Genomic DNA, 13414 nt, shown 5'->3' on the forward strand with positions numbered 1-13414 from the left:
CCTTGAAGGAAAAATTATAAAAGATGACAAAACTAGAACAAAACCCATACCTACTAAGACATAAAGGGAAATACAGATTTTTATTTTATGAGTTGTTATAATTTTGTTAAGACGTAATAAAAACTGAAGCTGCCGTCTCATCGTGGAGGTATTTGACAGCCTTGAGGTTAGCCTAGCATCGTGTAACACCGAGAGATAATTGCTTGGGAAAGCTTAACGAGTTCATGTTCCCATGGGATATCGGTTACGGCTAAGGGGTACTGTCTGCATTGGTAGCGGTATGATGCTACAAGCTTGGCACACCTGTATTTGGGGAGTTTCTCGTGATCTTCTCTGCAGATCCTCTCAAGCTCTGCCAGGTTGGATGGGGAGTGTCTCTGCACAGCTATTTTCAGGTCTCTCCAGAGATGTTCGATCGGGTTCAAGTACGGTCTCTGGCTGGCACAGAACTCTCGAGCTCAGTTATTGACCATCGGGTTCTTGGTCACCTTCCTGACAAAGGCACTTCTACCCCGATTGCTCAATTTGGCCGGACGGCCAGCTCTAGGAAGAGTCTTGGTGGTTCCAAACTTCTTCTATTTAAGAATGATGGAGGGCACTGTATTCTCGGGGACTTTCAATGCTGCATAAATGTTTTGGTCACCTTCCCCAGATCTGTGCCTCGACACAATCCTGTCTCGGAGCTCTACGGACAGTTCCTTCGACCTCATGGCTTGGTTTTTGCTTTGCACTGTCAACTGTGGGACCTTTATATAGACAGGTGTGTGCCTTTCCAAATCATGTCCAATCAATTGAATTTACCACAGGTGGACTCCAATAAAGTTGTAGAAACATCTCAAGGATGATCAATGGAAACAGGATGCACCTGAGCTCAATTTTGACTCTCATACGGTGTTTCAGTTATTATTTTTAATACATTTGCAAAAATGTCTTGTTTTGCTTTGTCATTGTGGGCTATTGTGTGTAGATTGATGAGGGGGGGAAACGATTTAATCTTAGTCTCCCTCTAGGCTGCACCGTGTCTGTGGTTACCTGTGTGTTGTCTCCCTCTAGGCGGAACCGTGTCTGTGGTTACCTGTGTGTTGTCTCCCTCTAGGCTGCACCGTGTCTGTGGTTACCTGTGTGTTGTCTCCCTCTAGGCTGCACCGTGTCTGTGGTTACCTGTGTGTTGTCTCCCTCTAGGCGGAACCGTGTCTGTGGTTACCTGTGTGTTAGTGTCCCTCTAGGCTGCACCGTGTCTGTGGTTACCTGTGTGTTAGTGTCCCTCTAGGCTGCACCTAGGCTCTCCCTGGTTTTTAATGTGATATTAAAACTAAGGAACTGGTGAGAGAAACGTTTTAGATTAACATTGTATTGCTGTGGGATAATGTGACAGGTCTTCTGCATTATACACTGCATCCCTTGGCACCCTATATAGTACACTACTTTTTAAAGTAGTGCACTATAAAGGGAATGGGGTGCCATTTGTGACCGGCCCTTACTGTCTCCACTCTCCATTGTGATCAAGGAGCCAGCGTGATTCCAGTCAGGACTGGGTCATGGGACTAGTTTGTAGTCTTTAAACGGGTAGATCACAGACGAAGCACTGGATTATCTTCATCATCCTCGTGGCACATTGTTATTGGATCTGCATTGGCTTGATCTCAGACTTCATATGGGATCTCTGTTGGTCTGTCTGCTATCTCTGTATTCAAATCAAATGTAATTATAAAGCCCTTCTTACATCAGCTGATATCTCAAAGTGCTGTACAGAAACCCAGCCTAAAACCCCAAACAATGCATGTGTAGAAGCACGGTGGCTAGGAAAAACTCCCTAGAAAGGCCAAAACCTAGAGGAACCAGGCTATTCTGTCTTATTGTCCCTCAGTGGAATAGTCTCTACTCTGCTGTCCTGTCTGGTTACTCCTGAGGGACATTAAGACGCTGTCCTGTCTGGTTATTCCTGAGGGACATTAAGACACTGTCCTGTCTGGTTATTCCTGAGGGACATTAAGACAGAACTAGATCAGTCTTATCAGCCAGAGATAGAGGACATGCCTGCTTATATAAAGGTTAAATAAAGAGATATCCTCAACATCACTACTGCTGAGAATGACTAGAAATACTGTGATTAGATCGGCTGGAGCTGTTCCAACCCTTTATGAAGCAGACGGTAGAATAGTATACCGTCTATGGCTATGATGATGCAAGAGCACGAAAGGACAGTCAAGAGGCACATGCTTGGCTGTCGTCTGGACCACAATTCCCTGCTGCTGCAGTCCTGTCCAGCGAAGCAGCGTCCAGAGCGATAAGTGAAGAGGGATTTATTCCCATGTCTCTGGAGGGAAGATGGAGGCTGGCTGCTTTAGACCCACCTGGGTTCAAACACTATTTAAAACCTTTCAAATACTGTCAGCGTTTGCTCTAGCCTGCCTGGAGTGCCAGATGGGCGGGGTTTTCCACTTCTGGTACTACTCTATTGGTCCATTAAGCCAGGCAAGCACTTATAAAGTATTTTAAATAATAGTTGAACCCAGTAGGTCTGGCGTTACCTTAGTCCAACAAGATACACGTTGACCTACTATATACCAGGCTGGGAGGATAACTAGGATAACTACTAGGCAATGTTAAAGCCTACAGGAAGTGTTGTTTCTAAAATATGAGTCAATGGAAGAATCCGTGTGTGGAATAAAAGGGTTTACCATAAATAATATGGGTGGTATTCCCTAGGAACCAATCAGGCTTAAATGGGAAGGGACCTACCTGAATTTGTCCAATAAGGAGAGCATGTTTTCACGTAACTTTGCAAAGCTTTTTTCTATGGTGAGACTAATGAATGGCACCCCGTTTTCTCTGTCCTTGTTGAGTCCTGTCCTGTCCTGCACAGGGACAGTCATTTTGGATCCATAACATCACTATGTGTGTGATAGAGCGGAGCCTGGAGCAGACTTTAAAAATGAGCCAGCAGTTCTAATCAATAACAGCCATACAACCAATAGTCTAGGACTAGCCTAGTGACTGATGGCTTCAAGACTGAGCCAATGGACTAGCCTACTGACTGATGGCTTCAGGAATGAGCCAATGGACTAGCCTACTGACTGATGGCTTCAGGAATGAGCCAATAGACTAGCCTAGTGACTGATGGCTTCAGGAATGAGCCAATGGACTAGCCTAGTGACTGATGGCTTCAGGAATGAGCCAATGGACTAGCCTACTGACTGATGGCTTCAGGAATGAGCCAATAGACTAGCCTACTGACTGATGGCTTCAGGAATGAGCCAATAGACTAGCCTAGTGACTGATGGCTTCAGGAATGAGCCAATGGACTAGCCTACTGACTGATGGCTTCAGGAATGAGCCAATAGACTAGCCTAGTGACTGATGGCTTCAAGACTGAGCCAATGGACTAGCCTACTGACTGATGGCTTCAGGAATCTACTGACTGATGGCTTCAGGAATGAGCCAATAGACTAGCCTAGTGACTGATGGCTTCAGGAATGAGCCAATGGACTAGCCTAGTGACTGATGGCTTCAGGAATGAGCCAATGGACTAGCCTACTGACTGATGGCTTCAGGAATGAGCCAATAGACTAGCCTAGTGACTGATGGCTTCAGGAATGAGCCAATGGACTAGCCTAGTGACTGATGGCTTCAGGAATGAGCCAATGGACTAGCCTACTGACTGATGGCTTCAGGAATGAGCCAATAGACTAGCCTAGTGACTGATGGCTTCAGGAATGAGCCAATGGACTAGCCTAGTGACTGATGGCTTCAGGAATGAGCCAATAGACTAGCCTACTGACTGATGGCTTCAAGAATGAGCCAATAGACTAGCCTAGTGACTGATGGCTTCAGGAATGAGCCAATGGACTAGCCTACTGACTGATGGCTTCAAGAATGAGCCAATAGACTAGCCTACTGACTGATGGCTTCAAGAATGAGCCAATAGACTAGCCTACTGACTGATGGCTTCAAGAATGAGCCAATAGACTAGCCTAGTGACTGATGGCTTCAGGAATGAGCCAATGGACTAGCCTACTGACTGATGGCTTCAGGAAACCTCCGACGTGGAAACAAGGCCAAGCGACTCAACTACGCACAATCCTTCCACAGGGAGGGGTCTGGATAATCCTTCCACAGGGAGGGGTCTGGATAATCCTTCCACAGGGAGGGGTCTGGATAATCCTTCCACAGGGAGGGGTCTGGATAATCCTTCCACAGGGAGGGGTCTGGATAATCCTTCCACAGGGAGGGGTCTGGATAATCCTTCCACAGGGAGGGGTCTGGATAATCCTTCCACAGGGAGGGGTCTGGATAATCCTTCCACAGGGAGGGGTCTGGATAATCCTTCCACAGGGAGGGGTCTGGATAATCCTTCCACAGGGAGGGGCCTGGATAATCCTTCCACAGGGAGGGGCCTGGATAATCCTTCCACAGGGAGGGGCCTGGATAATCCTTCCACAGGGAGGGGTCTGGATAATCCTTCCACAGGGAGGGGTCTGGATAATCCTTCCACAGGGAGGGGTCTGGATAATCCTTCCACAGGGAGGGGTCTGGATAATCCTTCCACAGGGAGGGGTCTGGATAATCATCCACAGGGAGGGGTCTGGATAATTATTCCACAGGGAGGGGCCTGGATAATCCTCCACAGGGAGGGGTATGGATAATCCTCCACAGGGAGCGGCCTGGATAATCCTTCCACAGGGAGGGGCATGGATAATCCTGTAATTGTCTTTACTACAGACGGGTCAGTTCATGTGTAGCAGCAGCATTATGACATATCTTGTTACATTATTGTCCAAGGTCACAGTAAGACCTTGTGGCATTGCATGTTAGGAGACCCACGATCCGGTCCTGTGAGTTGAGATCTTAATAGCATATAAAAATCACAAGGACATTTGAATCTACATAGACCACAAGCCTCAAGGCTTACGGATAGATTGGAGGCTTCTTTAAAATCAGAGAGAAATGAAGCAACCACATTCTATCCTGACACGGCCTACAGCATAGAATATAAGTAGCTAAATGTTTATCGTGTGCACACTAAGAGAAAGACAGACCAAAGACCATAGAAAACTGTTTATTTTTTTAACATTAAGAGTGTGAAATGTCTACTTCTCCCCCTGCGGCTGGTCTGGCATACTCCTGATGATGTCCGAATCACCTGTTAATACAACAACACTATATTTAGCATACAGGATGTACTTCAAAACAAGCGTTAGTTCGACAGTGTAAAACTCACTTCGTTAACTTCAGAAGAACTATTGAACTATCATTGACACCAATGAAGCAGCTGGCTAGAGCCCAGTCAGTTCAGGTAAATGGTTTATTAGGTGTTTATCTAGTGAAGTGCTGGGCACATCATCGTAGAGCCACCAGGTGCAAAAATGTACAAAAATGGGCAAATTTGTGAGCATCAGTGAAACGTAAAAATATCTTCACATTCACAAAATGATTAACTCAAACATGTTCATGTAATTTAGTAATAGAGCAGTTAGACAGTTTATTTTTCATTCATACATTTTTATAATTCTCTGCAAAGATGTTCATGTCATCTTTGAAAACAACTCCAAATGAATGAAAGAATAAACCGTATGAAATTGCTCAGTGCTGAAGGATTGTCCGCAGACAATACATCAACAGAATGGGTGTGGTAAACAGGACATGCAGTCTGATTGGACACTCACCGGGGTCGATGATAGCCAGTGTGCACACCCGGAAGTACTTTCCACAGGCCGTGCCCAGCTCGATGTTGTTCCCACTGTAGTGATGGACGCCAGTCTTGGCTAACATGGCATAGTACTCCACTTCAGACTTCCTGAGGAAGGACAAATACCTTTTAGCAAAGTATGACCACAGGAAATGCAGGCAGCGAAATTATGAACAAACAATACAAGTTTATATGCGTTACCATTCAATGAAACATTATCCCCTCTGCGTGTACGGGGGAAAGCAACATGATCCCCTCTGCGTGTACGGGGGAAAGCAACATTATCCCCTCTGCGTGTACGGGGGGAAAGCAACATTATCCCCTCTGCGTGTACGGGGGGAAAGCAACATTATCCCCTCTGCGTGTACGGGGGGAAAGCAACATTATCCCCTCTGCGTGTACGGGGGGAAAGCAACATTATCCCCTCTGCGTGTACGGGGGGAAAGCAACATTATCCCCTCTGCGTGTACGGGGGGAAAGCAACATTATCCCCTCTGCGTGTACGGGGGGAAAGCAACATTATCCCCTCTGCGTGTACGGGGGGAAAGCAACATTATCCCCTCTGCGTGTACGGGGGGAAAGCAACATTATCCCCTCTGCGTGTACGGGGGGAAAGCAACATTATCCCCTCTGCGTGTACGGGGGGAAAGCAACATTATCCCCTCTGCGTGTACGGGGGGAAAGCAACATTATCCCCTCTGCGTGTACGGGGGGAAAGCAACATTATCCCCTCTGCGTGTACGGGGGGAAAGCAACATTATCCCCTCTGCGTGTACGGGGGGAAAGCAACATTATCCCCTCTGCGTGTACGGGGGGAAAGCAACATTATCCCCTCTGCGTGTACGGGGGGAAAGCAACATTATCCCCTCTGCGTGTACGGGGGGAAAGCAACATTATCCCCTCTGCGTGTACGGGGGGAAAGCAACATTATCCCCTCTGCGTGTACGGGGGGAAAGCAACATTATCCCCTCTGCGTGTACGGGGGGAAAGCAACATTATCCCCTCTGCGTGTACGGGGGGAAAGCAACATTATCCCCTCTGCGTGTACGGGGGGAAAGCAACATTATCCCCTCTGCGTGTACGGGGGGAAAGCAACATTATCCCCTCTGCGTGTACGGGGGGAAAGCAACATTATCCCCTCTGCGTGTACGGGGGGAAAGCAACATTATCCCCTCTGCGTGTACGGGGGGAAAGCAACATTATCCCCTCTGCGTGTACGGGGGGAAAGCAACATTATCCCCTCTGCGTGTACGGGGGGAAAGCAACATTATCCCCTCTGCGTGTACGGGGGGAAAGCAACATTATCCCCTCTGCGTGTACGGGGGGAAAGCAACATTATCCCCTCTGCGTGTACGGGGGGAAAGCAACATTATCCCCTCTGCGTGTACGGGGGGAAAGCAACATTATCCCCTCTGCGTGTACGGGGGGAAAGCAACATTATCCCCTCTGCGTGTACGGGGGGAAAGCAACATTATCCCCTCTGCGTGTACGGGGGAAAGCAACATTATCCCCTCTGCGTGTACGGGGGAAAGCAACATTATCCCCTCTGCGTGTACGGGGGAAAGCAACATTATCCCCTCTGCGTGTATGGGGGAAAGCAACATTATCCCTTCTGTCTAATGCTGTAGTTGTCGGGGTTGTTTTCTCAAGGTGTCTGATTGCTGAAAGACCAACTGCAGGTGCAGCCAGTAACACAGTCAGCCCTCATTTGAATGTTCCTCCGGTTCTTACACACCTGCAAGCAGACCAATACAGGTGTGCCTTTGTGGGAGGAGTACAGAAAACAAAACAAACGTACCCATAAGAACGCACAAGCAACGCTTGATATGTGAATTATTCAATATCTAACTATTTGAAAACGTTTATTGTAGTAGGAATGGAACTATTCCTAGGATTACACCAGGGTTGGATAATTACTTTCTAAATTAACTCCATTACAGTTACTTTTTAAAATCAGTAATGTAACGTTTAACTCAGTAATGTAATCGGATTACTTTCAGTTACTGTTGGATTACTTTCCCCTTAAGAGGCTGTACAAGACAAAAAATAACCCATCAAACACATCTGGTGTGTCATCATAGTGGTCTCTGATTGGTTGTCATCATCTGGTGTGTCATCATAGTGGTCTCTGATTGGTGGTCATCATTTGGCATGTCATCATAGTGGTCTCTGATTGGTTGTCATCATCTGGTGTGTCATCATAGTGGTCTCTGATTGGTGGTCATCATTTGGCGTGTCATCCAGTGACATGGAAAAAGTGAAGGGGTCTGAATACTTTCTGAATGCACCATTTTTTCCCGCGAATATCCTACTGGGCAGACGCCAACTCCACGTTGGTTCAACTTATCTTCATTGAAATGACGGAAACAACGCCATCTTTCTGAATTTAAAAGCAATCCAAGAGGTTATATACACCGAACAAAAATAAGCGCAACATGCAACAATTTTTACAATTTTACTGAGTTACAATTCATAAGGAAATCAGTCAAGTGAAATAAATTAATTAGGCCTTCAGCTATGGATTTCACATGACTGGGAATACAGATATGCATCTGTTGGTCACAGATAACTAGCTGAAAACCAGAATCTGGTGTGATCACCATCTGCCTCGTACACGTCGATCAAGAGCATCCCAAACATGCTCAATGGGTGAGATGTCTGGTGACTATGCAGGCCATGGAAGAACTAACATTTTCCGCTTCCAGGAATTGTGTCCAGATCCTTGCGACATGGGGCAGTACATTATCATGCTGAAACATGAGGTGATGGTGTTGGATGAACGGCACCACAATGGGCCTCAGGATTTCGTCATGGTATCTCTGTGCATTCAAATTGCCATCGATAAAATGCAATTCTGTTCGGTGTCCGTAGCTTATGCCGGCCCATACCATAACCCCACCATGGGACACTCTGTTCACAACATTGACATCAGCAAACCGCTCGCCCACACAACGCCATACACGTGGTCTGCGGTTGTGAGGCTGGTTGGACGTACTGCCAAGTTCTCTAAAACGACATTGGAGGTGGCTTATGGTAGAGAAATGAACATTCAATTATCTGGCAACAGCTCTGGTAGACAGTCCTGCAATCAGCATTCCAATTGCAAGTGCTCTCAAAACTTGAGACATCTGTGGCATTGTGTTGTGACAAAAGTGCACATTTTAGTTTTGTCCCCAGCACAAGGTGCACCTGTGTAATGATCATGCTGTTTAATCAGCTTCTTGATATGTATCACCACACGTAACAGGTGGATGGATTATCTTGGGAAAGGAGAAATGCTCACTAACAGGGATGTTACTGAATTTGTGCACAACATTTAGAGAAATCAGCTTCTTGTGCTTATGGAACATTTCTGGGATCTTTTATTTCATCTCATGAAACATGGAACCGACACTTTACATGTTGCTGGTAACGTATCTGATTACAGGAACCCCATTAGGGAGAAGTCCATCATGCCTAGCCCAGTATTGGACTAAAGGATCCTAACACTACTCCTTAGTCCAAGGACCTTACCTGTTCTGTTTAAAAGGGGAGAAGTGGCTCTGGAAGCCAAAACAGACAAATATTCCATCCAAACGTGAATCGATTCTCAATTGCGATACGGTTATAGAACTTTCATACTAAATTCATAATAAATCATAACACACACTTACTGAGCACTGCTTTAACTTGCTTTAACAGTTGCAGCCGACAGTATTGTTCAGTGACACAGGTGTTTGGAGACGCAGACAGCTAATTAGTACAGGTTTTGCAATGGAAACCGTTAACTCTAGGAACCAAATGCGGAGAGAGCTACACGAATGTCCAATCATAACTTGTTTTCATTGCACAACATTTTCTGTTTGGAGAAAACGGTTTCCATTGCAAAACGTTTTGCAACAGAATTCAACTAATGAATAAACCCAAGGCTAGCAAGGTCAAACTTTAGCTCACCATATTAGAGTGAAAAGGGTATTAGTGTTAATGGCCTTAACTTCATGAGCTAATAGTAAATAAATGTAGGTCTTAGTTACCTGAGGGCAGGTGTGTTGTTGGCCAGGATGACCAGCTTGGCTTTGCCTTGGCGGATCATCTTCTGAGACTGCTTGTATCCCAGAACGTATTTACCGCTCTTCATCACCAGCTGGAGACGGGAGTTGATGGACTCCAGGGACTTTTTCTGCCATCAAAGTAACAATTATGTTTTGTGAGAAACATTGATGAACTATGAACGTGGCTCATATCCATTGAACCAAACATGATATATGGTCTTCTAATTGGGACACATGCGATTTGAGTACATATAACTAGGGCTGCCACAATTACCATATCACCATGTAACCGACGGTTACAGATGAAGACCATCATTGTAATACAATAACTATCATAACCATTTAAATATATACATTTGTTTTTCTTCAAATGAACTGTTGAGTCTGTTTCTGTGGTAACATGGACTGCTGCTGAAACTAGCAAACAAGGCTTCGGGTTGCCTAGGCAATGCTCCCCACAATGCAGCAGCAGCACACAGAGAAATAGAGTAAATAGAATAGAACAGGCTTGGAACCTGTAACCCTGGTAATATGACTGGTAAATAGAATGAATAGAACAGGGATTGGAACCTCTAACCCTGGTCATATGCCTGTTCTATTCATTCTATTTACCAGTCATATGACCAGGGTTAGAGGTTCCAATCCCTGTTCTATTCATTCTATTTACCAGTCATATTACCAGGGTTACAGGTTCCAAGCCTGTTCTATTCATTCTATTTACCAGTCATATGACCAGGGTTACAGGTTCCAAGCCTGTCCTATTCGTTCTATTTACCAGTCATATGACCAGGGTTACAGGTTCCAAGCCTGTCCTATTCATTCTATTTACCAGTCATATGACCAGGGTTACAGGTTCCAAGCCTGTCCTATTCATTCTATTTACCAGTCATATGACCAGGGTTAGAGGTTCCAAGCCTGTTCTATTCATTCTATTTACCAGTCATATTACCAGGGTTAGAGGTTCCAAGCCTGTTCTATTCATTCTATTTACCAGTCATATGACCAGGGTTAGAGGTTCCAAGCCTGTCCTATTCATTCTATTTACCAGTCATATTACCAGGGTTAGAGGTTCCCAGCCTGTTCTATTCATTCTATAAGAATAAACGTTTTGTTTTCGAAATTATACGTTTCCGGATTCGACCATATTAATGACCAAAGGCTCGTATTTCTGTGTGTTATGTTATAATTAAGTCTATGATTTGATAGAGCAGTCTGACTGAGCGGTGGTAGGCAGCAGCAGGCTCGTAAGCATTCATTCAAACAGCCCTTTCGTGCATTTGCCAGCAGCTCTTCGCTTTATGACTTCAAGCCTATCAACTCCCGAGAATAGGCTGGTGTAACCGATGTGAAATGGCTAGCTAGTTAGCGGGGTGCGCACTAATAGCGTTTCAAACGTCACTCGCTCTGAGACTTGGAGTGGTTGTTCCCCTTGATCTGCATGGGTAACGCTGCTTCAAGGGTGGCTGTTGTCGTTGTGTTCCTGGTTCGAGCCCAGGTAGGAGCGAGGAGAGGGACGGAAGCTATACTGTTACACTGGCAATACTAAAGTGCCTATAAGAACATCCAATAGTCAAAGGTATATGAAATACAAATCGTATAGAGAGAAGTAGTCCTATAATAACTACAACCTAAAACTTCTTAACGGGGAATATTGAAGACTCATGTTAAAAGGAACCACCAGCTTTCATATGTTCTCATGTTCTGAGCAAGGAACTTAAACGTTATCTTTTTTACTTGGCACATATTGCACTTTTACTTTCTTCTCCAACACTTTGTTTTTGCATTATTTAAACCAAATTGAACATGTTTCATTATTTATTTGAGGCTAAATTGATTTTATTGATGTATTATATTAAGTTAAAATAAAAGTGTTCATTCAGTATTGTTGTAATTGTCATTATTACAAATAAATACATTTAAAACAAGTTAAAAAATATATAAAAAAGTAAAATCGGCCTAAGGCTTTTTTTGGTCCTCCAATAATCGGTATCAGTATTGAAAAATCATAATCGGTCGACCTGTAGTACCTAACATCTTTACTAAAGTTGAGATGTGAGTCACCACACCCGGTCTTAGAGACAGCCAACTCTGGAAATTCCTTTGGTCTCTACTGAATTTCTTGCACCTTATTTGTGGAACAATCTTCTAAAATGTTGATACATTTGATGTTTTTTTGCTTCTTGGGTAATTCAGAAAGTTGAGGACCTTATTACCGATGAATGTGGGGGTTTGTAGTGGCCAATTACTGCCATCCAAAAGTCCATGACAGTCACAACCCTATCTAGATATCTGGATTTATCAGATATAATACTTCAGATGACAGTGCTGTTACATAGTGTTTCTTCATTAGCCAACCATAAGGTCAAAATACCCCCAATGCAACCATTCAACTTGCTGTCTGGCTAACGTTAACTAGCTATATTAGCTAGTTAACCGGCACGCCGGTAATGGTTAATATAACACTTGCTATCTGGATTCGGTAAATTGTTAACAACTAAAGCTAGACATCTCCAGGAACTACAACATTGACAGTTTATAAAAAGGTGTAAACGTGTGTTGCACTAAGCCCAGATAGCGCCACGATTCCGCCTGAAGTACATTAGACCAAACATGCGTTCACTACAGCTCGACTCACAGTCTTCTTTGCGGCCACCATAGCTGCGATTTAGTCCGTTCTGGCCAACCTGAACCAAAAATGTGAGATTACACAATTTAACGTTAGTAATCAACCGGGTGATGTGCACCAACATAGCCTAAATATATTAATTTGAAAGAATAAAGAAAGAGGTGAACTTACAAGTCTGTTGCTCCAATATGGCCTCGGAAAGAAAGGAAGTCCCAGCGTGCTTTGCGGCAGGTTGGGGTGGTCCTGCGCTGATTCGCTGATCTCAGCTGATTGAGCGTTCAATTAAACCAGTGCGCTCCAGTTGAGGTGATTTGTATATCAGATAATTCGTCAGCCCGACGATGTTATCGCGAGAAACCCAAGGGCCAAAACACTACAGCTTTTATAATGTCAGGTGTGATTTTTACCAACCAGAGGACAAACACAAAACTGATCCTGGGCTGCATTTAGAGGCTGTTTTTATGCATTGAATCATCCACACATACACAACCCCGGAGCCCCACGGGGTGACGCTGTTGTCTCTATTCTGTATAATAACTTTATTATTTGAACAGAATATTTGATGGTATGGAACTTGATAAAGTATTGTTTTTCCAAACACCGAAACATTCAGAAGTCAAATATTTCTAGAAAATGTCACATATTTACTTTACTATATGCATCCTAATTTGTTGAATAAATAGCCTATCCATTCACATGTTCAACCCTTTAACAATACATAATACACGACATAAGAACTGAAGTTCTTCACATTCGTAAGAGAATAATGTAAATGACATAAATACAAAGTACCATGCTGCCCCACCAAGCAAAAAGGCAGTAACTCCTCGGGGCGTGAAACTGAGAAAAAGGGCTTTTATTTACCTTGGTTTCACAGTAACTTTATGCAGTTACTACTAACATGACCCCCATTTTCTCCACAATACAATAGACGCAGAATACTTGTCCACATTATTAAGCATGTATTTAACGTAGCAAAAATTACATGGACAAATGTTCGACCAAATGAGCAATTACTGCGTTTTTGCCTGGTAGGGCAGTATGGCTTTCCAGCCATAGTGACGTGAC

The 13414-nt window shown here is 44.4% G+C and overlaps 1 protein-coding gene across 1 annotated transcript; it reads right to left on the bottom strand.

The window, feature by feature from the left end:
• Window positions 1-5043: 5043 nt before the first annotated feature.
• rpl30 (ribosomal protein L30) lies at window positions 5044-13232 on the bottom strand. Its single transcript, XM_071375301.1, has 5 exons — window positions 12518-13232; window positions 12356-12404; window positions 9703-9848; window positions 5667-5797; window positions 5044-5143 (listed from the first exon to the last, which is right to left on the bottom strand). Exons 2-5 carry the CDS (start codon window positions 12374-12376, stop codon window positions 5091-5093), a joined length of 351 nt encoding a protein of 116 aa, XP_071231402.1. The 5' UTR covers window positions 12377-12404; window positions 12518-13232; the 3' UTR covers window positions 5044-5090.
• Window positions 13233-13414: the final 182 nt, after the last annotated feature.

Source organism: Salvelinus alpinus, chromosome 29, assembly GCF_045679555.1.
Source record: "Salvelinus alpinus chromosome 29, SLU_Salpinus.1, whole genome shotgun sequence".
Taxonomy (NCBI): domain Eukaryota; kingdom Metazoa; phylum Chordata; class Actinopteri; order Salmoniformes; family Salmonidae; genus Salvelinus; species Salvelinus alpinus.